Source organism: Myotis myotis, unplaced genomic scaffold (genome assembly GCF_014108235.1).
Source record: "Myotis myotis isolate mMyoMyo1 unplaced genomic scaffold, mMyoMyo1.p scaffold_m19_p_2, whole genome shotgun sequence".
Taxonomy (NCBI): Eukaryota; Metazoa; Chordata; class Mammalia; order Chiroptera; family Vespertilionidae; genus Myotis; species Myotis myotis.
Window position 1 is genome coordinate 66,378,186 of NW_023416324.1, and position 27,711 is coordinate 66,405,896.

The 27,711-nt window shown below is 43.8% G+C and overlaps 1 protein-coding gene across 5 annotated transcripts in view; it reads left to right on the forward strand.

Annotated features, from left to right (window-relative positions):
• The first annotated feature begins 669 nt into the window (after positions 1-669).
• The window catches only part of LOC118676656 (guanylate-binding protein 5-like), a 53,054-nt gene continuing 26,012 nt past the window's right edge, over positions 670-27,711 (forward strand). Inside the window, exons 1-2 of one of the 5 annotated variants that reach the window (XM_036350902.1) lie at positions 670-1,027; positions 6,324-6,429. Coding sequence is in view for 2 of the 5 variants with exons in the window: in XM_036350906.1 (XP_036206799.1) it covers positions 25,529-25,542 (14 nt within the window). In the remaining 3 variants the exon portion in view is untranslated. Of the gene's footprint in view, positions 1,028-6,246; positions 6,430-25,078; positions 25,543-27,711 lie in introns of those variants that run through there. The other 4 variants (XM_036350905.1, XM_036350904.1, XM_036350906.1 and 1 more) reach the window with 4 other exon arrangements.

The following is a 27,711-nucleotide window of genomic DNA, read 5'->3' on the forward strand; positions in this document are numbered from 1 at the left end:
AGGGGAAATACTGTATTTACTAATATGAGTAAGTCTCTAATATTTATCGTAAAGTGAAAAAAAACATGTAGAAACTATGTCATTTAAATTATCACATGGAAAAAATATTAATAATTTGTCCCAGTTCCAACCTGCTATTTTCATGAAGTTTTGCCTCCTTATTTGCTCACCAGAATAAAATACTTTTTTTTTTGTCTCTGCAAGTCTATCAAAAGCCCAGCTTCTGTTCAAACCACCAGGACCAATACAACTGCTCATTCCAAGCCACCTTTCCTATCTGACTTACCTTAATATAAAAGACATAAATATACCCAGTTATGTTCTAATGGGAGACAGAGATCTGGTTGTAGTCAGTGCTTATTAAATACTTGTCTGATCACTAAATACCGGTTGACTTGCAATAGTTAGAAAAATTATTTTCTTTATCATATATGTGTACTTTTATGTTGAAAAAAATCACACTCATTGAAAATAAATTCATAATGCACACAAAACTATAAAAATAACTTCAATTATTTTAGTGACCCAGAAATACTGTTAATTTTAGTGTACATGTTGTAGGGTTTTATCTACACCTTATTGATTTATAAGTTTTTTAATAAAAGGCTTCTAATCTACATACCACTAATTAAATGATTCTTACAGACTGTTCCAAGTCTATGTGCATGCAATACATAACTTTAGCTTATGTGGAAAGTGGTTCAGAGGATTGGCAAGAATTTCAGGTCACAAAGTTCATGAAAACATTCAGTTGTTTCTGGAGCTCTTTTTGCTTCCCTGACATAAACACAGACTTTATTGGTCAGAAGAACAAGCAGCTGATTTCTTAGCATTAGTTTGCTTTCAAAGTTGCCCTGCTCTTGCTTTCATTTTCACTTTTATTAATAGAAAGTTAAGTAACAACTTTTGTCCTGAAATTGACACCAGAACCTTGCATTCACAGAAGGTGAGGATGAACTTTAGACCTTATCCTCTGCAAAATATTAATCCGTATTAGAGAAGGCAAGAGGAGAGACAGGCAGACTTGGTAAGTTTTCCCCCAATTTCCCTCAGGGGAGAGTTGCATATTGCCCCAAAATGTATTGAGGTGCAGGTCATTTTCACATCTGAGATTATGTTACTGGAAGCTTGGGAAAGAATCTGAATTTTAGATCAGGTTTTAAATTGTCTAGTAGCCTTTTTATTAGTATAAGAGCTTTTACTATATTCACTTTTTAAAGCATAACCTGTAAACAGAAATGTTCTAAGCTCAAACATAGGCAGTAGATGAAACGCACAAATTGAACACATCCCTGTGATTTTTATCTTGGTTTTTAAAAAAGGAGCACTCCCACCTGGCCGGTGTGGCTCAGTATTTGAGCATAGACTCTTGAACCAGGAGATCATGGTTTGATTTCCGGTCAGTGCACATGCCCGGGCTTCGGGCTCAATCAGTAAAGGGCATACGGGAGGCAGCCGATTGATGATTCTCTCTCATCACTGATGTTTCTCTCCCTCTCTTCCTCTCCCTTCCTCTCTCTGAAATCAATACAAAACAAAACAAAACTTTTTTTTTTAAAGAGCACAACCAAATCCCAGAAACTTTCTTGAGCTCTTTTTATGCAATAACCACTCCATCCTGATCCAAGTATCCACATTTCTGCTGGACTTATACTTAGGTTGAAATGGCCAGGTCATATGGAACTTCAGTTTAACTTAAGTATATGTTTCCAAATAGGTTTTCTTAGAGTGCTTCAAATAATCTTGACATTTATAATGGCTTCTAAAAGAGAAACAGCTTTTCTAGAGTCTTACTAATCTGAAATAATTTGTGTATATTTGATTCCACCACTTTATAGTGGCAGATAACTAATACAATTTATATTCATTTGGAAATGAAGACGCCATGACAACCAGCATAATAATGTGTGGAATGCTTGGCTGTAAACAGAAATGTCTGATTCACCAGGCTCTGCATAATATCCCAAGAGGCGGGAGGTGTAAAAGGGCTGGAGAGGAGAGAAGAGAAGGACAAGCAGGAGAAGGAAAAGCAACAGGTGGAAATGAACAGAGAATGCTGATTCTGCCAAACTTTGGTGAAATGTACTGGACATATAATCTTAAGAAAAATTAGCATCACGTTCAAAATAAGAGCTCCTCTCAGTTACAAGACTTGAAGTCTGCTGGAGCTGACTAGCAGACCTTGAGCAAGGGATGAATAATGTTTCTGTGAAAGAGGGGGCTAAGGGACTGATTGGCTTGAGAAACCAGACAGCCTGGTTCACCTGCCTCTTTAGGCTTTTATTGTAGCAACAGCTTGAACTAAAATTAATTTCTAGATGCTATCAGCAGGGTAAGTATCCCTGAGAAGACACGCGCGTCTGCAGTGTCCTTTAAGCAAGGACATCCAAAGACTAAACATAAAGATTCCAGTAAACATCCAGGGGCTCAGAATTGTTTGGAAAAGTCAAGGCCGGGGTTGCCGCCTTTGGCAAGTTCTCCATAGAGGCCCCGACCTTCGGAGATTCCTCCTTACAAACTTTCCAACCAAGTCCTGTGTTTCTTCAGGTTTGGTCATATTCTACCATTTGGGAAGGATAATTCCTGGGTAGCTCTCCACTCACTGACCTAACTCAGGTGTTCAAATTGGGACTGGAGCACCTTAAGTTTCATGGAATAAGCCCATCAACATACAGAACTCAGGACATTCAGGGATCTGGACCCTTCAGAGAGCGCTCAGGAGGAGTCTGGATAAAGGAATGCAAAGATGTGTACACTTTCTGGAGTGAACCTTTTCTGAGACGGTGCTACTTCTCATAAGTCTTTTCCATCAGCACATGCTCATTTTGAAGACATTGGAGGTATAAAAATGATAAGTACATCCTATGTAAATCAGTAGTTTTTCCAGCAGAGCCACAGCTTAAAAATTCTGTAGCTTAGCTCAGCTGGCTTGGCTCAGTGGTTGAGCTCTGACCTATGACCCAGGAGGTATCAGTTTGATTCCGTGGTCAGGGCATATGCCAGGGCTGAAGGCTCCACCCTCAGTGTTCAGCATGCAGCGTGCAGGAGGCAGCTGATCAATGATTCTCTCTCATCGTTGATGTTTTTCTCTCTCTCCCTTTCCCTTCCCCTCTGAAATCAATAAAAATATATTTTTTAAATTATTTAGCTTAAAATGAATTATCCTTGAAAAGTTTTGGGCACATTTATTAAAAGGCATTTCCAGCAGTAGAATTTAACAGTCATTCCATACATATTTATCATTATCTCAAACCAGATGTCACAGGCATTGGAGGGAAGCCAATCTGGTCTTTTAATTTCACAAATTGGAACTTGGACTCAGGAGTGAAGATACTACACTCAACACAAATTTTGAACTGAAACTGCTTTAAGTTTGTGCTTCTCTGGAAAGACTGGTATATCAGCAGTTTTATGGTCTTCCACCAAGCTCTGTGTACAGCGTGTTAAAATGAGACTCTGCCTGTCTGAGAATTCCTATCAGGCCCTAAAACCTAGTGTACTTGATGCCAAATAAACATACTTTCTAAAACAACTGCAGGTAAATTAGGAAAACGTGCAAAAATTTCATTTCAGTTAAATCTAGTCTCATTAACCTCCATCGGTTTTGGAAATCATTGTAATAGTTCTTCCTTCACCAATATTACACATTGTGACTTACACTTTTAGAATATATCTTTTAAAGAATTTTTCTTGAAACCATGTACTACTATGGAAAGAAAGACTCCTAATATATTTTTCTTCAACAATAATAGGAATAATAATACATTTCAAATAATATAAATTAGTTAAAAAGATTAAAAATGATGAATAATAACAATGATAAAATAGTGAGTTAAAGGTCAAAAGAACTTTAAGTCACCTCTCATCCCGCATCATCAATCAATCTCTCTGTCAGTAGTATAGGTTCACTATACTTAACCCAGCTTTCGCTCAACTCTAGAAATTGCCAAGTTAAGTTCAAGGTCTTTTAATATCTTTTGATATTATTGCATATACTTTTAGAGCTATGACAGAATTTTTGGCTCCAAATATGTTACTCCATATAATAAGATGAGGTTATAGCAATCTAGGTAGTCGACATTACATCTCTCTAGCTGCTCTTGCATCTAGGTGTAGATTGTGTAAAGGTGAGAACCTTACTTTATTCATCTTTCAATATGCAAAGGCAATGGGCTTCATAATTGTATTAGTTGTACCAATGAAATGCAGCATCATGTGTTGCAGGAAAACCATACTATTACCCAAATTAAAAATACCAAATAAAGACAATTTATAAAAATTGTGCAATGGCATGACACAATAAGAATATATTTTAACTCTGGAAATAGGAAGTCTTGGATATAAACTCATACTAAAAGGTAAACATTCCAATAAAAATATGATTGGTAATATTACCTCACATATTTAAAGAAATAAATTTAAAATTTTCATTTTTCAATGTATTTTCTGATATTGTAGTCAATGTAACAACTTTCTTAGAACAAGATTTTCATTTTAGTAATATATTGTTGATCATGCTATGAAAATGGATATCTGACATTGAACTGTTGTTACCTAGTTTTTACCATGTTCTCAAAGAGCCAATTTTAACCAAACAGATTGATAAAAGTGGATTTAACATTTTAATGTCTTTGAAAGAAACTCAGAATATTCTAGGCAGAGAAAAATAGACAATGAAACTAACCCCAAATTGGTTCCATAGCAGAACCCCTGTGTATATTCATCCAGAAGGCAACAGATGAAACAAGCGACTAATTCAATATACATTGAATTAAACTACAGAGTTTAATTCAATGTAATGCCTTAAAATTATATATTTATTTTTCTGAATTAATGCTCATACTAAAATTCAAATATGAAGGGAAAACCTTAATAGGACATAATAAAATCATAAAAGTGAGAGAAAATATGACATTATCAGCTTTTAAAAATGCAATGATTGTGATTTCTTTGTTCATTTTTAATAAATACTTTTGAAATTTTTTTATATTATTTTATTTATTTAAAGCAAACACTCAAAATATATAAATTCAGAACCTTTATAATCCCCCACAGAGCCACCACACACACACACACACACACACACACACACACACACACACACACAAAATAAGAAATGGAAGAATATGTTTCAAAACAGCGATTGTCTCTGGACTGTAAAATTCTTTAATAAAGAATGACATATTAATAATAAGAGTACTTAAAATGAGAGACAGAAATGAAATAGTCTAGGAAAATTAAAACAAACAAAACACTCATATTAACCCCATAGTACCCCTGAGAGAAGCAGTAGCCCCCTGGCAGCCTGCTGCTACTGGCTCACATTCAGCCTGCTACTCTGTGTTCACTGTGGGGTCAGGGGACACAAGACAACTGAGGAGGAGGGACCGGTAGGTGGATTTCCAAGGAGGAACTGTTGTGCCCAGATTTCAAGATTCCCAAGAACCCACAGGGAGCCAGTGAGTCCGATGCAAAAGCAAAGAGTCATTTATTTCAAACCTAGGTTTGGCTCCCCTGCCCCCCCCTTACTGGCACAGCAGCAAGTGGCAGAGAGAGGGAAAACTCTGTGTGGAGAGAGATTTTATAGGGGTTGGGGTAAGGGGAGGAGAAAGGACTGTGGGCCCTGCCGATTGGCCAGGCGCAAGTCGGTGTCTCATTACACAGGATGTGGTCATAGTGATGGCGTGCACTTCCCTTGACTATCATTGGCCAGTCCAGAGAAATCCTGGGCGTGGCCAGCAGCGGCTTGGCTTCCGGGAAGAAGGCACTCTCCTGAGCACATGGCGGCCGCCCCAAAAATGGAGGACCCAGGGCAAGATGGAGGGCGCAGTCCTAGCCCCCCCGCCCAGGGCTAGCTGAGCCCGGGCTCCAGGGGCCAGTCCAGTTGCTGGGGGTCCAGCAGATCGACCAGTTCCAGCCCAGACAGGAAGTCCACGTCCTCCGTCTCGTTCCCGGGGTGCCGGCGATTGCCTCCTCCTCCATCTCCTCCGGGGAGGGCACGCGCCCCGCCCCACCGCCGCTGCGGCCGCGTGGGTCCGGTCCCGGGGCAGCAGACGGGTGGCAGCCTGCGCTGGGCTCCCACCGTGTGCTGGGGAGTCGGTGCCCAAGGCCGCCAGCAGCATGGTCAGGCCCCGCGACGACTCGCCCTTTCAGAACCAACAGGGATCGTCCACCTCCGTGCGCCTCCACACTTGGACCTCTAGTCTCCCTGCTAACAAACATGAGAACCCTTCACAGTTAAAACCACTAGACACTCACTCGTGTGCTTTCGATTTTGACTCTCCCCGACCCGACCCATAACTGCTTGGCCATAACATTTTCAGGATCTAAAGAGAGTAGTCGGTACCGGAGGATCCAGACGCAGAAGGAGCGCAGAGGAAGAGCAAGGACAGCTGAGTACTGGTCCCCGGGACGGGGCACACGCACCACGTAAGTTCGCTCCTAGTCTTGGTCTTCCACACACATGTTCGTAAAACAACGACCACCCGTGTCCAAGCGGTACCCCGCATAGGAGGCACAGGCTGGGCAGGCACCGTGGTCGGTGGGGAAGCAGCGGGAGGCGGGCGCGGGCGGGGCAGGAGGCTGGCAGCCAGGCGCTTTGCTCCCGAGCCTCAGCTTTTGCCAAAGGACCCAAGGCGGCTGCAGGGCCACAGCGGGCGCAATGTGTCCCCGGGAGCCACCGCTTCTCCTTGGGCACCTGTTCAGGGCTGCACAAATAACCCTGTATTTGAAAGGCGCGCCGCCCGCCTCTCCGGGCGGTGCGGGAGGAGGAGTCTGGCCGCTGGGCTTTGGGATCCCTCCGCGGCTGCCGGCCTCCCCGGAGCGGGTCCGAGTGTCCGGACCGGCTGCGTAGTGGCCGGCGGCGGGCCGTGGGGTGGGGCCGGGCGGCGACCGACCGCGGGGGAGGTCATGGGAGGGGAAGGCCTCACCGCCTGGCTCTTCCCTCCCTTCCCCCGTGGTCGGCTCCCTGCTTGCCCTCGCTGGGGCCGGGGGTCCATGCGGCCCTTGGGGCCCGGTCGGGGGGGCCGGGGCCTGCGTGGGCCAGCCGCTGGGCCCCATGGGGGGGGGCATTGGCTCCCCAGCCCACGGCGGGAGCCCGGCGTGGGCTGCCACCCGCCCGCTGCCCCCCGGACCGGGCCCAGTGCAGCAGCGGCAGCAGCGGAGTGGGGCGCGTGCCCTAGCTCGGGGAGGCCGCCATGCTGCAGTGCACCGGCCCCATAGCCGGGCCTGCTCCGAGCGGATGCCGCTCCTCCAGAGCTGGGCCACTCCACCGGCCGCACCCTGTTTGCTGGGCCTGTGCCGCCCAGACGCGCTGGAGTCCCAGTCTGCCCGCAGGCCGGCTGCAGGTGCTGTGCGGGGGGCCGTCCTGCCTTGTGGCGGGTTCGAGCGGCAGCAGCAGGAGCCGGGCAAGGACTGCGCCCTCCATCTTGCCTTGGGTCCTCCATCTTGGGACAGAGCCATGTGCGCCCTCCATCTTGCCTTGGGTCCTCCATTTTGGGACGGTACCATGTGCTTCCTCACGGGAAGAAGCCGCTACTAGCCACACCCAGGATTTCTCTGGACTAACCAATAATAATCAAGGGAAGTGCACGCCATCACTATGACCGACTCGCGCCTGGCCAATCAGCAGGGCCCACAGTCCCCTCTCCTGCCCTCACTCCACCCCCCTTTAAAACCCCCTGTCCCATCAGGCATCTCTCTCTCTCTCTCGGCCACTGGAGCTTACCGTTGCATCGGTGAGTGTAGCAGGGGAACCAAACCTAGGTTTGAAATAAATGACTCTTTGCTTTTGCATCGGACTGACTGGCTCCCTGGGGGGTCTTGGGAACTTTGAATTCTGGGCACAACATATTGATCTCATCAGTGGAAAGGGGCTGAAGTCCCCTGGGACTGATGGACTAAGTAAACCGTGACCTCCTTGCAGAGGTACTGGGTGGGGTCCATTCCTTCCCCTTCTCCATTGCTGCTTCAGACTAGTCACTAGCCCCTGCTAGACAATGGAGAAAAAGAAAAAGGTGGTCCTCAACCTACACTATAATATATGAAAGTTATTTTTGTATTAACCATTTTAGCATTAAAAAAATTCTAGCAAGCTCTATTTATATAAAATAATTTATTCTCTGTCCCTTTAATCAACTGTTAAAAACTCTAAGGTCTAAGCCTGTTTTTTATCCTGCACTGTTTCTGAATGTGTGGTCCCTACCAAAACAAAATAAAAAAGACAGAAATTACTTTCATTTTCAGTTCAAATTTTTGCTCCATTTTCTTTCCACCTTCTATAAACTAGCAATAGAAAAGCGGGAGTAGGGAGGGAGCAAGGAGGAGTGAGAAACAACTGGGAGCTTCATCTTTGACACACCGGCCTGAGGAGCTGAGGGGCAGAAATGCTAATCCTTCAACATTTCTTTGCATGCAACTTGATCTTGAGCTTAAACCTCTCAATTTCTGATTGAAAACGGTCTCTGAGGAATAGGGAGGTAAGGGCCTCTGTAGCCAGACAGTCTGGACTGCAGGGTTCAGTTGTTGGCTTTGGTTCGTAGGACAGGCTGGACTGCAGGTTTCAGTTGCTGGTTTTCTTCTGGGGAAGCTCAGCTTCCCCCTTTGGAGCAGTGGTCGCTATAAAGTGACAGCCTCGTAGGATGTCACATAACCAGGACAGCAGCAAGCGGAGAGATGAGAGATTATTCTTCTCCTGGCTGTTTAATGGGATGGGGTGGGGGTGGTGGAGGCAGTTTTTTCATCCATGTTCCTCATTATAATTTGCATTAGAATGGATTTATCACTGGTTCTCAATCTCAACTCCACATAGATTAGATTCACCTCCTATACTCTCTCTTTTTGCATCAAGAGCAGACTGACTCAGAGACTCTGGCTGCCTTCATTTATTGGAGAGGAAAATAATAAAGAAGAACCCAAAACAAATGGGCTGCCTATGGATTACAGCCTCATCCCCATCCCCAGTCTCATCTTTAAAAGTTGGAAACCAGATATTGGCTGTAAATCACTGCTCAGGTCCAAGCTTGCTTTGGACTCCAGGGGCAGCTTCTTTGTTGGTACATCCTGAAAATTGGGCAGGAGCAACTCAGTACTTCCTGGAAAATAAGTAGTTCTTTCCTTCTCCCTAATGAAATTCTATGGCAGATATTTCCAGGAGTTATGCAGACCTACCCAACAGCAGCTTGGTTCTGAGTCATTCACATGGATACATTTGAACTTTTACATGGAGAGTGCAGATAACTGAGAGGTTTTCTTGTTATTTTTCATTGACATTTTTTTATTAATATATACTTTTTATTGGCCCATAATATATGTGAAGCCACGGCCTGCGTGGCCTCGGGTTCAAAATCTTGGAGAAAGGGCTGATGCACAAATTAAAACACAAGACAAGAAATATAAATTTGAAATTATGGGGAAGCCAGTTGTGAGCCTGGTACAAGAGACCAAGTTCCACTGAATCTTCTTTCCCACCTGCTTTTATTTACTAGAAGACACAATTGCCTTTCAGGAATGCAAACAGACATATCAAAGGTGATTGTTTAGTAAACAGTAAGATTATCAGGTTGGGGGAGTTTGCTTTAGGCCATTGAGTTAGCAGTAGGTAATAAAATGCAAATATTCACCTTGTGAATATCAAAGAGCCCAATTCAGCCTTCTGACCATACTTCTCACATTTATATTAATAACTGTTGATCTTGGTTCTCAGCATTCCCCCCTCCCCCTTTAATTTCTTAATAGATGTTGATATGCCACTTGCAGAGTTTGGATTCTTTTAAGACTATTATTCCGCATCTGCAGGCTAAAATTAAACAAATAAGAACAAGACAGGCAATAGTGGTTATGCTAAAAGACAAAAGTAAATTCTTTCTTTAAATTGCTGCCAGGCATCTAAGGAATTAGTTTGTAAGTTTGCCTGAGATAATCTACACTAATAAAAGAGAAACATGCAAATTAACCATCACTCCACCACTCCGCTACACCCACCAGCCAATCAGGAGTGAGTATGCAAATTAACCCAAATAAGATGGAGGCAGCCATGGAGCTGGAGCGAGCAGGAGGCTTGGGTTGCCCCCAGTGATGGAGGAAACCAAGCTTCCCGCTTGCCCTGGCTGGTCCTGGGCTCCGCTCAAGGCTACAAAGTTTCAATTATAGAAGATAAATAAATCCCAGATACCTGCTTCCAGCCCACCCTGGTCTCCGCTCAAGGAGGCACTGAGAAAGAAAAAAAAGAAAAAAAGGAGAGGCTGGGAGCTTGGGTTGTCAGGGGGCGTGGCCATCCTGAAAACGCCCATCAGCCCCTCACCCAGGCTGGCCAGGCACCCCAGCAGGATTCCCCCACCCTGAAGGCGCTGTGGGCAGCCTGAAAACGGCCCTCAGCCCCTCACCCAGGCTGGCCAGGCACCCCAGCAGGATCCCCACCCTGATCCGGGACACCCTTCAGGGCAATCCAGCCGGCCCCCACCCATGCACCAGGCCTCTATACTAATAAAATGGTAATATGCTAATTAGACTGGGAGACCTTCCAGGAGATCTTCTGGACGTTCTTCTGGACAAAGCCATGGTGGCGGGGCAGAGGTAGAGGTGGTTAGAGGCCAAGAGGGAACGTCAGTTGTGGGTGATCAGGCTGGTAGGGGAGGCTGTTGGAGGTGATCAGGCTGTGAGGGGGGGGGGACTGGGGGGTGAGCAGACCAGCAGGGGGCCATTTGGGGGTGAGCAGGATGACAGTGGGGGTCAGGTGGGGGTGATCAGGACTGTGAGGGGCATTTGGAGTGAGCAGGCTAGCAGGGGGTCAGTTGAGGGTGAGCAGGCCAGTGGGGAGGCAAGGTGTTGGTGAGCAGCAAGCGGGGGGGGGGCAGTTGGGGGTGAGCAGGCCAGCAGGCAGAGTGGTTAGGGGCAATCAGGCAGGCAGGTAGGTGAGTGGTTAGGAGCCAGCAGTCCTGTATTGCAAGAGGGATGTCCGACTGCCGGTTTAGGCCCGATCCCTGTAAACCGGCAGTAGGACATTCTTCCAGGGGTCCCAGATTGGAAAGGGTGCAGGCCGGGCTGAGGGACACCCCGTCATGCATGAATTTCATGCACAGGGCTAGTAGTAATGTAGATAAAAAGCAACTCCAACCTGAACAAATAAGATGGATATGTGAAGGACATAGAAATGTCACAGGATAAGGGGGGAGAAAGACATACATTCATAGAGGATAAAGAAAAGTCACAGAATATCAGGAAAAAGAAAACATTTACACAGAGGATAGAGGAATGTTGCAAAATAAGGGGAAAGAAAGAGGGGGCACCATTGGGTTTTGGCCTTTAAAACTGGTACTATATAGCAGAGTGACCAATGAGGAAAGCACGGGGGTCCTAGGTTAAGGGAAAATGACTCCAGGAGATATAATACCTCAAGAAAAAGAGGGCAGTGGTCACATTTTTTAAGGGACCCCTCTGTCTCTCCATGCCAGGATAGACAGAGTCTTAGAATTAGAATTAGAGTTTTAGAGATAGTATCTCCATGACTTCTTTCTTCAAATCCATCTGGACAAGAACCTGGGAAAAAAATCACACTTGCCCCTGCTCACCAAAAAACCCCACAAAAAACAAAAAAACAAAAAACCGAATCAGCAGGCACTGAAGAATTATATAGAACAGGGCAAATGGAGCAGATGGATAGGGGTACTGGTTTGTGACCCACAGAAATGGTCTCTTCTAGAAATCAACAGGCTGTGGGGCAGAGGGGAGAATTCAATCACCCAATTGTAACCACAGAACCAGATGAAGATGGTTCTGTCTTCTTTAATGAGATAATGAGTTGCTTTTCAATAACAAGAAGCCAACATGCAAATCATGCAGCCAAAGCATGTGCAGAGGAAATAACTTTGACATCTAACTGCACCCAGAATCCAAGTCTTGCTCACTCTACAAACATGGAACCAAAGAACCAGGCCATAAACAGAAGCTAAGCCCTGGAACACTTTCAGAAACCAAAGGTCCATTGTCCAGGAAGATCTGGTGTTGATGCCCCTTTACCATAAGTGGCCAAGTTCCAAGGTCCTCCAGTTAAAACTTGCCCCACCAGCACTCTTGCATACCTGTTCCCACTAACACTTTAACAATCCTTAACAACCCTTAAAAACCCTTGTCCAGCAAGCAAGATGGGCTTGAGGCACCATTAAGTCTCCCATCATCTCAGTTGGTGCCTTGATCAATAAACTTCCTTACTCCAAACTCTGACATTTTGAGCATTGGCTTTGAAGCATTGGACGCACGAACTTGGGTTATGTAACACAATCTCTGCTCTGACCTGGATCTAACGCATAGTCCAGCAGTGGTCACTTCATGAAATAGTCAGTCACAGGACTACACCAAACTAAAAAGTTTCAGCAGAGCAAAGGAAACCTATCAAATGGAAGAAAATATTTGCAAATCAATAAATGTGATACACCACATAAACAAATTGAAAGACAAAAATCACATGATCATATCGATAGACTCAGAAAACCAGGTTATTACAATATTATTTACTATACTAGAGGACTCGTGAATGAAATTTGTGCATGGTGTGAGGGGGTGTCCCTCAGCCCAGCCTGTACCCTCTCCAATCTGGGACCCCTCGGGGGAGGGATCAGGCCTAAACAGGCAGTTGGACATCCCTCTTGCAATCCGGGACTGCTGGCTCCTAACCACTTACCTGCCTGGCTACCTGATCACCCCTAACTTCTCTGCCTGCCTGCCTGATCACCCCTAACTACCTCTGCCTACCAGCCTGATTGCCCCTAACTTGCTACACTGCCGGCCTGATTGCCCCTAACTGCCTCTGCCTTGACTCCTGGCATAAGCTGCTGTCTGGACTCTCTCTGCAGGAGGTGACCTGGTGGATCAAGGAAAGGTGCCACCCCCTTTACCCTGCTACTGCTGCCACTGCCAGCCTGAGCCTCAGCCCTTCGCAGCTGCCCATGTCTGCCTGAGCCTTGACCCTCTCAGCCGCAGCGGCTTTGTCTGGAAAGACGTCTGAAAGGTCGTCCGGAAGACGTTCGCTCTAATGATCATATTATCCTTTTATTAGTATAGACTAGAGGCCTGGTGCACAAAAATTTGTGCACTTGGGAGAGAGGGGGGGGGTCCCTCAGCCCGGCCTGTGCCATCTCGCAGTCTGGGACCCCTCGGGAGATAACTACCTGCTGGCTTAGTCCTGCTCCCGGGTGGCAGAGGGCAGGCCCAATCCCTAGGTGCAGCCCCTGGTCAGGCTCAGAGCAGGGCCATTTGGGGAGTTGGGGCGCCGCACCCTGTCATGCACAGAGCAGGGCGGATCGGGAGGTTGTGATGCCACCCTCAGTCATGCTCAGGGTAGGGTCGATTGGGGTGTTGGGACACTGCCCCCTGTCACCCACAGAGCAGGGCAGATCAGGGGGTTGGGGTGCCGCCACTGTCACACTCAGGGCAGGGCCGATGGGGAGGTTATGGCTCTACCCCGTCACACACAGAGCAGGGCCCATGGGGGGGGGGTGTTGGGGCACCGCACCCTGTCACGCACAGAGCAGAGCCCGTGGGGGGGGGGGGCGGTTGGGCGCCGCACCCTGTCACACACAGAGCAGGGCCAATCAGGGGTTGGGGAGCTCCTCCCTATCAGGCACAGAGCAGGGCTGATCAGGGGGTTGGGGCGCCTTCCCCATCATGAGCAGAGCAGGGCAGATAGGGAGTTGTGGCCCCTCCCCCTGTCACACACAAAGCCGCAGGGCGATCAGGGGTTTGGGTGCTGCCCCCTGTCATGCTGATCCTGGTGCCAGGAGGCCTTGGGGCTCCACTGATCCCGGTGCTGGGAGGCATATTACCCTTTTATTATATAGGATAGAGGCCTGGTGCACGGGTGGGGGCCAGCTGGTTTTCCCTGAAGGGTGTCCTGGATCAGGGTGGGGGTCCCCACTGGGGTGCCTGGCCAGCCTGGGTGAGGGGATGATGGCTGTTTGCAGCTGGTCACACCCCCTTCAAGGTGGGGTCCCCACTGGGGTGCCTGGCCAGTCTGGGTGAGGGGCTGAGGGCTGTTTTCAGGCTGGCAGGTGACTGAAGCTCCCAACTGCTCCTTTTTTTCTTTTTTTTAATTCTGGGCCAGCTTTAGCTCTGAGGCTTGGCTCCAGCTCTGAGATCTCGGCTGCTGAAAGCAGGTTCTGGTTTGTTTGGGTTCTATAATCGAAACACTGTTTCAACTCCAGGTCTGAGATCCCGGCTGGCTGAAAGCAGGTTTCTGGAGTTTGTTTAGATTCTATATTTGTAACAGTGTTTCAAACTGCAAGCTCAGAGGCCGGCAGCGGCAGGCGGGGAACGTTGGAGTCCTCTGTCACTGAAGCAAGCAAGCCTCATGTTCGCTTCAAGCTGCCTGGCTGCCGGCCGCCATCTTGGCTGGCAGTTAATTTGCATATCTCACTGATTAGCCAATGGGAAGGGTAGCGGAGGTATGGCTAATTACCATGTTTCTCTTTTATTAGATAGGATTCCCTATGCTATACTTTATATCCCTGTGACTTACTTATAATTGGACTTTTGTAGCTCTGATTCCCCTTCATCTTGTTACGCATCCCCCAAACCTCTTCCCTCAAATCTCTCTATGAGTTGGTTTCTGTATTATTTTGTTTGTTCATCTGTGTGTGATTTTTATATTCCACATATAAGTGAAATCATATGATAGTTATCTTTCTCTATCCAAGTTATTTCACCTCTATGTCCATTCATTCCACAAATGTCAAGATTTTATCTTTATTTATTGAGAAATATTCCATTTTATATATGTACCACATCTTTATCCATTCATCTATTGATGGACACATAGGTTGCTTCCATAGTATGGTTATTGTATATAATGCTGTAATAAACACAGGGCTGCCGAAACTGGTTTGGCTCAGTGGATAGAGCGTCGGCTTGCGGACTGAAAGGTCCCAGGTTCGATTCTGGTCAAGGGCATGTACCTGGGTTGCGGGCACATCCCCAATAGGAGATGTGCAGGAGGCAGCTGATTGATGTTTCTCTCTCATCGATGTTTCTAACTCTCTATCTCTCTCCCTTCCTCTCTGTAAAAAATCAATAAAATATGTTTAAAAAAAAATAAACACAGGGCTGTATATAGCTCTTTTCAAATCGGTGTCTTTGGTTTTTTGGATAAATACCCATAAGTTGAATTGTTGGGCTGTATGGTAGTTCTATTTTTTATTTTTTGCAGCCACACTGTTTTTCACAGTAGCTGTACCAGTTTACATTCCTACTAACAGCGAATGAGGTTTCCTTTTCTCCACATCTCTCCAACACTTATTATTTATTGTCTTTTTTTATAACAGCCATTCTGACAGGTATGAAGTGACATCTCAATGTCATTTTGATTTGCATTCCACTAATGATTAGTGATGTTGAGCATAGATCATGTATCTATTGGCTGTCTCTATGTCTTCTTTGGAGAAATGTCTATCCAGATCCTCAGCCTATTTTTTAATAAGGTGTGTGTGTGTGTGTGTGTGTGTGTGTGTGAGTGTGTGTGTGTGTGTGTGTGTGTGTGTGTTTGATGCTGAGTTGTATGAGTTCTTGATATATTTTTAATATTAAACTTTTATTGGCTATATTATTTGCAAACATCTTCTATTCAGTAGGTTGCATTTCATTTTGTTGTTCATTTCCTTTACAGCGCAAAAGCTTTTTAGGTTGATGTAGTTTCATTTGATTATTTTTTCTATTGTTGCTTTTGCTTGAGGAAATATATTCAAAAAATATATGGCTAGGACTGATATCAAAGAGTTTATTGCTCATAATTTTTTCCTAGAAGTTTTATGGTTTCAGTTGCTACATATAAGTCTTGAATGCATTTTGAATTTATTTTTGTATATGGTATAAAAATCTTGTCTATTTTTTTGCATGTATCTGTTCAGTTTTCTCAATACCACTTACTGAAGAGATTATCTTTTCTTTCAATCCTTTAAAATTGTTCAGCATTTGGCTTATCTATTTAGTAAGTTAATTTTTCATCAACACTATACAGCAATGTATTCTATATATGTCAAACTCAATTTTATCAGAGAAAATTCTATCAAAATCTTTAATGTAAAATACAAGTATGGTTGCTTTCTTAAAAAGGAAAAAAATGTATGTTCACATAGTTCAGTCATACTTAGAGTTATTAACTGTGAAATTATGGATTCTCACAGCCCTGAGGACAGTTTGAAATAGAAAAGAAAATTGAAACTCTTTTTCATTAACATTATGCAATTTCTGAGCAATCAGGTCAAATACATCCAGTAGGCAACACTCAGGACATGAACTGCCTAGTCAGTGAGCTTGCCTCCTGGTCTTTCAGTTTCCTTTAGTAAAGTTGGAAAACCAACTTCTTTTTTTTTCTATTATAATCACCAGTTTATTCTGTTAATCAGGTTATTTATTCACTTGATTTTTAGATTCATTTGTTGATAGATGTGTATTTGTTGTTCATAATTTATATCTTTACCTTTTTCTTCTTCTTCCTCTTCTTAAAGAATACCTTTCAGCATTTCATATAATGCTGGTTTGGTGGTGATGAACTCCTTTAGCTTTTCCTTATTTGTGAAGCTCTCTATCTGACCTTCAAATCTGAATTATAGCTTTGCTGGAAAAGGTTGTAGATTCTTGGCATTCAACACTTTGAATATTTCTTGCCACTCTCTTCTGGCCTGCAAAGTTTCTTTTGAGAAATCAGTTGACAGTCGTATGGGTACTCCCTTGTAGGTAACTGACTGTCTTTCTCTTGCTGCTTTTAAGATTCTCTCTTTGTCTTTTGCTCTTGGCATTTTACTTATGATGTGTCTTGGTGTGGTCCTCTTTGGATTCCTTTTGTTTGGGGTTCTCTGCCCTTCCTGGACTTGTAAGTCTATTTCTTTCACCAGGTAGTGGAAGTTTTCTGTCATTATTTCTTCAAATAGGTTTTCAATATCTTGCTCTCTCTCTTCTTCTGGCACCCCTATACACGATCCTTACATGATCTTCATACTTTTGGATTCTTTTTTCTTCTTGCTTTTCCAGTTGGGTGTTTTTTGCTACTTCGTATTTCAGATCTTTGACTTGATTCTTGTGATCCTCTAGTCTGCTGTTGGAAGTCTGTATAATATTCTTTATTTCAGTCAGTCTATGCTTAATTTCTAGTTGGTCCTTTGTTGTGTGTGTTTCCTTCCACATCCCGGGTGGATTAGGGTTCAGGATCTGAAAAGAGGAGCTGAACACAAATAAGAGAGAAAAGAGACAAGAAACAATTTGGAAATGTTGGGGGACCAGGTCGGAAAGTCCAGAAGGACTTCCACCAATGCTCAGGCCACTCCAACCTTTTATTTGATCTGGGGTAGCCCTAGGGTAAGGAGGTTTCAATGACACACAGATTAGCTCATCAGCAAACAATTTCCAGTAATAGGCAGAATATCTAATCAACAATAATCAACAAGGATTTACATAAGTATCTAAGGAATTAAGTGAACTAAGGTGGGGATGATGCTTCAGCTACCATTATCTAGATTAACTGGATGGTGCACAGCACCGACCTTTGCTAGGGCTTCAAAGGTCACTAGCTTTTGGGGGTCTCTACTCTATGCTCAGCTAGTGAAGACAATAAATAGTTTCCGGCAGTCCTTTTTCACAACCTCAAGGGTCTCACTAGACTTATTGAGGATCTCATTAAATTTATCGGTGGTCTCACTAGATTTCTTGAGTGTCTCACTAAGTTTATCAGCGGTTTCTAGAAAATTCTTGAAAAACCTTAAAAGTGTGGTTTTGAACTCTATATCCTGTAGTTTGTTTTCCTCCATTTCTGTCATTTGTGACCTGTTTCTTTGTTTCTGCATTTTTTATGCTTCCCTGTGTTGATAGAGTGGCTTTCTTTGCTAGGTGTCCTATAGGGCCCAATGGTTTAGCCTCCCCAATTACCTGAGGTGGACACTCTTGGTGAACCCCCTTGTGGGCTTTGTGCATAGTCTTGTTGTAGTTAAGCCTTGAGTGTTGTAGGTATCACTGGGAGGAATTGACTTCCAGGCCAATTGGCTGTGAGAATCAGCTGTGTCTGCAGTGGGAGAACTTCTCTGCTGGAGACACCCTTCTGGGGCAAGACTTCCTTCAGTGGGGCTTTGGTGTTCACTGAATCTGCTCCCTGAGTGTATACCTTATGAATCTGAGGAGTTGTAATCTGGATGGTCCCACTCTGACCACTGGGTACACTGGCTCTTGGATCACTAAGGAGGTGCTAATTTAGCCTCTGCCTAAGGCTACCCAGCAGGAGCTCAGCTGTGAAGGAATGCAAGCTGCTGTGGGGCCTTGGGCCAGCTGCAGTTGGTTAGGTAATTTTCAGATTGCAAAGGGCCAGGCCTTTCATATGCAAAAGCCAGCACACAGCTTGGGCAGGGTCCCATGGGATCAACAGGGCAGAGCAAGCAGCTATGGTTGCTCCTCAGTCCTTCCCTAAGAGGCCCCGCTTCTCAGTGTCCCAGTAACCGCTGCAAGCACCTCTGAGAGAAAGCCGCCCTCTAGGTCTGACCAATGCCAGAGAGTCTAGTCTCTCCCCGTATGAGTCTGGGTCCCCAGAAACTCCCCCGGAACTGGAGTTCAGAGCAGTCGGGAGCTTGAGACTCCCCCCCAATTGAAAAAGACAACTGTGTCCTCAGCCGCCAGCCATTTCCGCATGCGCCTCCGAACCTCTGCCCTTTACTTCCACACGTCACCTCCTCTGAGTCTCAGTATGCTTTTCTCTTTCCTTCTAGTTGTAGAATTTCCACTCATCCAGCCTTCCTGTGGTTCTGGATGATGTCTATTTTGTCTTTCAGTTGTATTTTTTTTGTACGATTTCATTTATTATTTTTTTTCTAGAAGCTTTCTTTTTTAAAATTTTGTTTTATTGCTTAAAGTATTACAAAGAGTATTACATATGTCTCTTTTCCCCCCCCTTGACATTCCCCCGGCCTCCCCTACCCCTCAGTGTCTTGTGTCCATTGGTTATTCTTATATGCATGCATATAAGTCCTTCAGTTGATCTCTTACCCCACCACCTAACCCTCCCCAGGCTTCCCCCTGTAGTTTGACAGTCTGTTCAATGCTGCTCTACCTCTGTATCTATTTTTGTTCATCAGTTTATAATGGTCTTTATTATCCATAAATGAGTGAGATCATGTGGTATTTTTCTTTTATTGACTGGCTTATTTCACTTAGCATAATGCTCTCCAGTTCCATCCATGCTGTTGCAAATGGTAAGAATTCCTTCTTTTTTACAGCAGCATAGTATTCCATTGTGTAGATGTACCACAGTTTTCTAATCCATTCATCTGCTGATGGGCATTTAGGCTGTTTCCAAATCTTAGCTAGGGTGAATTGTGCCGCTATGAACATAGGGATGCATATATCCTTTCTGATTGGTGTTTCTGGTTTCTTAGGATATATTCGTAGAAGTGGGATCACAGGGTCAAATGGGAGTTCCATTTGTAGTTTTTTGAGGAAACTCCATACTGTCTTCCATAGTGGCTGCACCAGTCTGCATTCGCACCAGCATTGCATGAGTGTTCCCTTTTCTCCACATCCTCTCCAGCGCTTGTCGTTTGTTGATTTGTTGATGATAGCCATTCTGACAGGTGTGAGATGATACCTAATTGTTGTTTTGATTTGCATCTCTCAGATTAGTGAGTTTGAGCATGTTTTCATATGTCTCTTGGCTTTCTGCATGTCCTCTTTTGAAAAGTGTCTACTTAGGTCCTTTGCCCATTTTTTGATTGGATTGTTTATCTTTCTTTTGTTAAGTTGTATGTGTCCCCTATAAATTTTGGAGATTAAACCCTTATCGGTGATAACATTGGCAAACATGTTCTCCCATGCAGTGGGATTCCTTGTTGTTTTGTTGATGGTTTCTTTTGCTGTGCAGAAGCTTTTATTTTGACGTAGTCCCATTTGTTTATTTTCTCTTTAGTTTCCAATGCCCTAGGAGCTGTATTGGTGAAGAAATTGCTTTGGCATATGTCTGAGATTTTTGTTGCCTTTGGATTTCTCTAGTATTTTTATGGTGTCCTGTCTTACATTTATCCATTTTGAGTTTATTTTTGTGTGTGGTATAAGTTGGTGGTCTAGTTTCATTTTTATGCATGTATCTGTCCCATTTTCCCAACACCATTTATTAAAGAGACTCTCTTGACTCCATTGTATATTCTTGCCTTCTTTGTCAAATATTAATTGAGCATATTTTTTCAGGTCGATTTCTGGGCTCTATATTCAATTCCATTGATCTATATGTCTGTTCTTGTGTCAGTATCAGGCAGTTTTGAGAACAGTGGCTTTGTAATACAGCTTGATATCTGGTATTGAGATCCCACCTACTTTGTTCTTCTTCCTCAGGATCGCTGCAGCTATTCAGGGTCTTTTTTTATTCCAGATGAATTTTTGGGGAGTTCGTTCTAGGTCTTTGAAATATGCCGTTGGTATTTTAATGGGAAGTGCATTGAATTTATAGATTGCTTTGGGTAGTATGGACATTTTAATTATGTTGATTCTACCAATCCATGAACATGGAACGTTCTTCCATATGTTTATGTCTTCTTCTATCTCTTTTTTCAACATTATGTAGTTTTCTGAGTAGAGGTCTTTTACCTCTTTAGTTAAGTTTATTCCTAGGTATTTTAATTTTTTTGGTGCAAGGATAAATGGGATTTCTTTTTTAATCTCTATTTCTGTAAGTTCACTATTGGTGTATAGAAATGCCATAGATTTCTTGGCATTAATTTTGTTTCCTGCTACAGTGCCAAATTCATTTATTAAGTCTAATAGTTTTTTGATGGAGTCTTTAGGGTTTTTTATGTACAATATCATGTCATCTGTGAATAAGGATAGTTTTTCTTCTGCCTTTTATTTCTTCTTCTTTACTAATCGCAATGGCTAATACTTCCAGTACTATGTCGAACAGGAGTGGTGAGAGTGGGCATCCCTGTCTTGTTCCTGTTCTTAAGGGAAATGGTGTTAGTTTTTGTCCATTGAGTATGATGTTGGGTTTGGTTTGTCATATATGGCTTTTATTATGTTGAGGTATGATCCTTCTATTCCCACCTTGCTGTGTTTTTAACAAAAATGGGTGTTGAATTTTGTCAAATGCTTTTCCTGCATCAATTGATATGACTATGTGTTTTTTCTCTCAGTTTGTTTATGTGATGTATCACGTTTATTGATTTGCGGATATTGTACCATCCTTGCATCCCTGGGATAAATCGTACTTGGTCATGGTGTATGATCTTTCTGATGTACTGCTAAATCCGATTTGCTAGGATTTTGTTGAGGATTTTGGCATCTAAGTTCACGAGGGATATTGGCCTCTTTCATTGTGTTGTCTTTATCTGGTTTTGGTATTAGGGTAATGCTGGCTTCATAGAATGTGCTTGGAAGTGTTCCTTCCTCTTGAATTTTTTTGAAAAGCCTGAGGAGGATAGGTTTTAGTTCTTCCTTGAATGTTTGGTAAAACTCCCCTGTGAAGCCATCTGGCCCTGGACTTTTGTTTGCTGGAAACTTTTTGATGACTCCCTCAATTTCTTCCATAGTTAGTGGCCTATTGAGATTTTTAGATTCTTCCTGATTGAGCTTTGGAATGTTGTATTTTTCTAGGGATATGTCCATTTCCTCCAGTTTGTCTAGTTTGTTGGAGTAGAGTTGTTCATAGTATTTTTTAACAATTGTTTGTATTTCTGTGGGGTCTTTGTTTCTTGGTGAGCCTGGCCAGAGGTTCATCAATCTTGTTTATCCTTTCAAAGAACCAGCTCTTGGTTTCATTGATTTTATGTATTGTTCTTTTGGTCTCTATGTCATTTATTTTTGCTCTAATCTTTATTATCTCCTTCCTTCTGCTCACTCTGGGCTTTTCTTGTTGCTCTCTTTCTAATTCTTTTAGATGTAGAGTTAGATGATTTACTACCATTTTTTCTTGTTTTTTGAGGTAGGCCTGTAAAGCTATAAACTTCCCTCTTAGGATTGCTTTAATTGTATCCCATAGGTTTTGGATTGTTGTGTTTTCATTGTCATTAGTTTCCAGGATGTTTTTAATTTCTTCTTTGATCTCATTGGTAACCCAATCAATATTTAATAGCATGCTATTCAGCTTCCAAGTGTTTGAGTGTTTTGGGTTGTTTCAATTGTAGTTTATTTCTAATATTATGCCCTTGTGGTCTGAGAAGATGCTTGGTATGATTTCAATCTTCTTGAATTTGGGGAGACTTTGCTTGTGACCCAATATGTGGTCTATTTTTGAAAATATCCCATGTGCACTTGAGAAGAACGTATATTCTGCGGCTTTGGGTGAAATGTTCTGAAGATGTCAATTAAGTCCATCTGATCTAGTGAGTCATTTAGGATTGCTGTTTCTTTGCTGATTTTTTGTCTAGAGGATTTATCCAGTGATGTCAGTGTGTATTAAAGTCCCCTACTATGATTGTATTGTTGTCAATCTCTCCCTTGATATCTTTCAGTAGTTTTTTTATGTATTTGGGTGCTCCTGCATTGGGTGCATATATGTTTATCAGAGTTATCACAGCATATATATGGGTCATGTTTTTTTATCCAGTCAGCCGCATGATGTCTTTTGATTGGGACATTTCATCCATTTACATTTAAAGTTATTATTGAAAGGTATTTTTTTGTAGCCATTTTTATTCTTTTGAGCTTATGCTCCTTCTTACATTTTTATTTCTTCTTTTTACATGAGTCCCTTTAGCATTTCTTACATTGCTGGCTTGGTGGTGATAAACTCCTTTAGCCTTTTTTTGTATGCAAAGCTCCTGATTTCCCCTTCAATTTTGATTGATAGTCTTGCTGGATAGAGTATTCTCGGATTCAGTCCCTTGCTTTGCATCACTTTGTATATCTCCTTCCATTCCCTTCTAGCTTGATGTGTTTCTGTTGAGAAATCATTTGATAATCTGATGGGGGATCCTTTGTAGGTAACTCTCTGTCTCTCTCTTGCAGCCTTCAGGATTCTCTCTTTGTTGTTAACATTTGCCATTGTAATTATGGCATGTCTTGGTGTGGGTCTTTTGGGATTCACCTTGCTTGGGACTCTCTGTACTTGTGTAACTTTTTTCTTCCCCATATCAGGGAAGTTTTCTCTCATTATTTCTTCAAATAAATTTTCTAATCCTTGCTTCTCTTCTTGTCCTTCTGGCAGCCCTATTATACGTGTTATTTCATTTTGCATTGTCCCAAAGCTCCCTTAGGCTCTCCTCCTGCTTTTTAATTTTTTTCTCTAGTTGCTGTTCAGATTGGGCTTGTTTCTGTACTTTATCTTCTAACTCACTAATTCGGTCCTCTGCTTCTTCTATTCTACTGTTGAAGCCTTCCATGGTGTTTTTGATTGTAGCTATATCATTTTTCATTTCTTCCTGATTTTTGCATAAGTTGTTGATTTTCTCATCCATCTGGTGTATGAACTGTATGACCATTCCTCTGAATTCTTTTTCTGTCATGTTGTATGCTTCAATTTCACTAATTTTCTTTCTTTGCTACTCCTCATTTTCTTTCCTCTGGGGATTGTTTCATTGTCTCCCCATTCTGGCTATCACCAGAATGTTCAAATGTCAAGTTTCAGGAGTCTGGGCCGTGTGCAGTGGGAGTTTTGTGCCCCCCAAGTGTCACTGAAGAGCTCTGACACCAAGACGTCCGGCTGCTGTGGGTTGGTGGGAGCCACGTTTGCCCTGGGTCAGAGTCTCAGAGGCTTAGTGTGGCCTCGTGTGCGCACCTAGAATCAGGGACCCTGCCTGCACCACGTTGAAACAGAGAACCTGCTGGGGTGTGCCAAAAATCAAAGTCTCCTAGTGCGTGTCAGGAGTCAGAGGTTCCCTGTGTCCCTGCTGAGAATGGAGTATCAGAGTCTCTCTTGCTTGGTGTTATCTTGCACCAAGAATCAGGGTCCCTCTGTCCACTTGCACCAAGAATTCGAGTCTCTGGCTCTTAGTGTGATTGTACTAGGAATCAGGGATCCCGGGTGCATGCAATAAGAAACAGAGTCCAGACCCTAGTGCTCATTGCTGCCTCTTGCGTGGAGATTCAGGGTCCCCAATCTGCTTGGGAGATCGGGTTGCACAGTCACACTGTGTTGGCAGGAGGCCCACTCCTGCCCTGTGGAAAACAGCCTTCTCTGTGTTCTTGCCCTGAATCAAAGTCAGGTGGCACTGCTGCACAGTGTGGGTGTGGGGTCTGGTCACCTGGGTGTGCACTGCAGGAAGCAGACTCCCCATGTCCAAGCACCCAGGTTCAAATTCAGTGCTGCCCCCCTGCGTGGGTATGGGGTCTGGTCACAGGGAACAAACTCCTCAAGTTTGCATGTTCAGGTTCAAATTCAGGGCAGTCTCCCTGTTTGGGTGTGGGGTCTGGTCATGGGAAGCAAACTCACTGGGTTCATGCCCCAGGCTCAAATTCAGTGCTGTCTTCCCGCGTGGCCTCGGGACCTGGTCTCGGAAAACAATCTCCCCATGGTTGCGCACCTAGGCTCAAATACAGCACCCTCTCCCCGCTTGGGCGCAGCGCCTGGGCGAGGGCAACAGACTCCCCGAGTTGGCACATCCAGGTTCAAATTCAGCGCAGTCTCTCTGCTAGGGTGCAGGGTCTGGTTGTGGGAAACAGACTCCCCGGGTCTGCACCCCCAGGCCCAAATTCAGCGCTGTCTCCCCGTGTGGGCAAGGACCCCGTCGCAGAAAACAGTGTCCTCAACAATGCGCACCCAGGCCCAAACTCAGCAGTCTCCCTGCCTGGGTGCATAGCCTATTCGCGGGAAATAGATTCCCCTAGTTCACGCACATCCAGACTCAAACTCAGTGCTGTCTCCCTGCCCTGCGTGGGCGTGGGATCTGGTCCCAAGAAACACTCTCACCAAGTATGCGCACCCAGGCTCAAATTCAGCACAGTCTGCCCGCCTGCGGAGTCTGATCGTGGGAAACAAACTCCCCGAGTTCGACACCAAGGCTAAAAGTCAGGCAGAGCTGCTGCTGCTGCTGCTGCTAAGTGAGTGCAGACAGCCCCACTGTGCAGCCGAGGTCTGGCAGTTCCTGTGCCGCTGCCCCCGGGCGGCTGGGGCGGGGAACTGGCTTTGTGACTCACAGAAATCTGCGGCCGGGTGCCTGGAGTCTGGGTGTCCCTGGGTCTGCAGCTGTGGTCGCAGGTCTTCCACCAGAGCGGCTGTGGGGTTCTGGTTTGCTACCAGATCAGACTGGGTGGTGGTGAGGCTAGGATCCCAGTCTCAAGCAGTTCCCTTCTTCAAGATGGCTGGTTTCCCTTAGTTGTATTTTTGAAGTGGTTGTGTAAGGCAACAATATCCGCTGTTTATCTATGCCGCCGTCTTGGTTTTTCTGGGAAACCAACTTCTAATCCTCTACTCTCTCTGTGTGTGAGGGGAAGGGGACTATAAAGAAAAATAAAATCCCCAGGATTTGGTTGGGAAGAAGTTTACCAGAAACCAGCACAGTTAAACTGAGAGGCAGAGTTAGGACTCACAACAATCTCCAGGATCAGCTTTGTTACCAGCTCTAAAAGATACCTGCCGTTGATGTTATACTTAAGGTAAGATTGGGGCCAGGGTGGTAAAAGATGTACAAGCATCAGGAGGTTTTAAAAACATTTTATCCAGGATAAGCTGCAGCTGAACCTGGTGTGGGATATCAGACTTAATTAAAAATGAAACTGAGGTGCCGTCAGACAGGAAGCAGCATTCATTAAGTGCCAGCTACATTTGCTTCCTGCTGAGCTACACAGAAACATGTGTAGAGACTAACCGGAATTTGAAATGTCTCAACACTGTTTTTCTTCCTTTGCCAATTTATGACCTATGGCAGTGGTCGGCAAACTGTGGCTCACGAGCCACATTCAGCTCTTTGGCCCCTTGAGTGTGGCTCTTCCACAAAATACCACGTGGGGGTGCGCACGTACAGTGCGATTAAAACTTCCTAGCCCATGTGCAGAAGTCAGTATTTTGTGGAAGAGCCACACTCAAGGGGCCAAAGAGCCGCATGTGGCTCTCGAGCTGCAGTTTGCTGACCAGTGACCTATGGGGATCATAATTGCCACTTCAGTTATCTTAATCTTTGATAAACCCTGATTAAGTCAGTTAAAACGTCATCCTGAAAATTTCAACAGCTATAACTATTATTTTTGTGAGAGAGCAATGAACGATATGCAATGTAAATAGCTTGCTTACATAGTTAAGGCCAAAAAAGTTAAAACCTAAAATGAATAATAAAGAGCTTTCATGAAAACAACTATATATTTTTAGTCATAGTCTTGTACATTGTTTGAAGGTAGATTTCTTCCTTTAGAAATAGCATGAATCAATTAGTTTTGATTTTTTGTATCTACTCTTTCCTTAAGGCCCTTTATGTTGGATTGTTTCTACTAGTCTAATGCCTCTGTTATTACTATCACTTGATTCAACATTTACCCAACTTGACCCTCATTACAGCCTGGTAATTTTGTTTATTCCTCAGAACTCTCTCCTCCTTCGAATTTCTTATCACAAGCTCCATGCATCTCCTTCTTGTTCAGTTCCCCATTTGTCCCCTTGATAAGAGACAAATTCCTTTTTCTCTTCCTCCAAATTCAAACCAAGGAACAACACAAATCAAAGCGAAAGCAAGCAACAATTTAACAACAACAACAACAACAAAAAAAAACCTAGAATTTTATGGCTGAAAATAGCGATATTTTCTTCTAGAAACCCCATTACTAGCATTTCTGAGCCTTCAAAAAAGATTTCTTGGGATTTTCCTTCTTTACAGTTTTTTTTTTTTATGTTCCTACAGACCTGGTTCTGTGTATGCCAGTATCTGTCTCTCTCTTTCACTCTCTCTCTCTTAAGCTAGCGCTACTACTAACATAAATAGATATTAATTAACTTATTTACTTCCATTATTTTGACAACAGGCTTAGAGTGTTGCGTGAAATGCGATATCATTCAGATCGCCAGTTGCAGGGCTGGGATTGGAAATCAGTTGTGCCTGGCTTTAAAGCCAAAATAAGTATGTGTATGTGTGTGTGTGCATGCCTGTGTGAAATGCATTTTTACATTGTTTTCATGTATGAAAGGTAATGAGCCTCTAACAGTGTTAGAATGCATCTCAGAGCACACATCACAGGCTAAGCTATAAAAGGCAGAGCAATAGGTAAGTATAGGATTTGAACACATCTAATTTGCAAAGATTTGGGAGACTGGGCTTTCCTAAAAGTGTTAAAAATGTTAACCAGATAACAGCGGGGAACAATTTGTAAAACACCTTTATTAATATATAGATATACAGATCGAATGTTACTCATTGGAGGTCTGAGAAGTCAGACAAAGTAGTTCTCTCTCCCATTAGTGACCACATCCCGAAATGCAGTATCTTGTCAGCCCCCATTATCCGCAAATAGATTTAGATTGTGTCCCTTCTGCTTTCCTAATTGTTGTAGATCATCACTGCCAGTCCCATTTTTCTAATCTAAAAATATTATAACCCCTGCTTTATACAAATCAGACAAACAGAACTCCACAAGATAAGTTGCTAATATTGCATGGGAAGTGGACTAGAAATAAATGAAACTTGGCATTTGAATCTGTAAAATCACATGGAATCCGCTCTTTCTGGACCTGGCTTGCACTAGGCATTTTCTGATTCCCTGGTGCTATGCCATTTGCAATTATCTGCTCCCAAGCAGTTCTGTTTTTATCTATCTGTACCTGGATGATCTCCAGGGCAC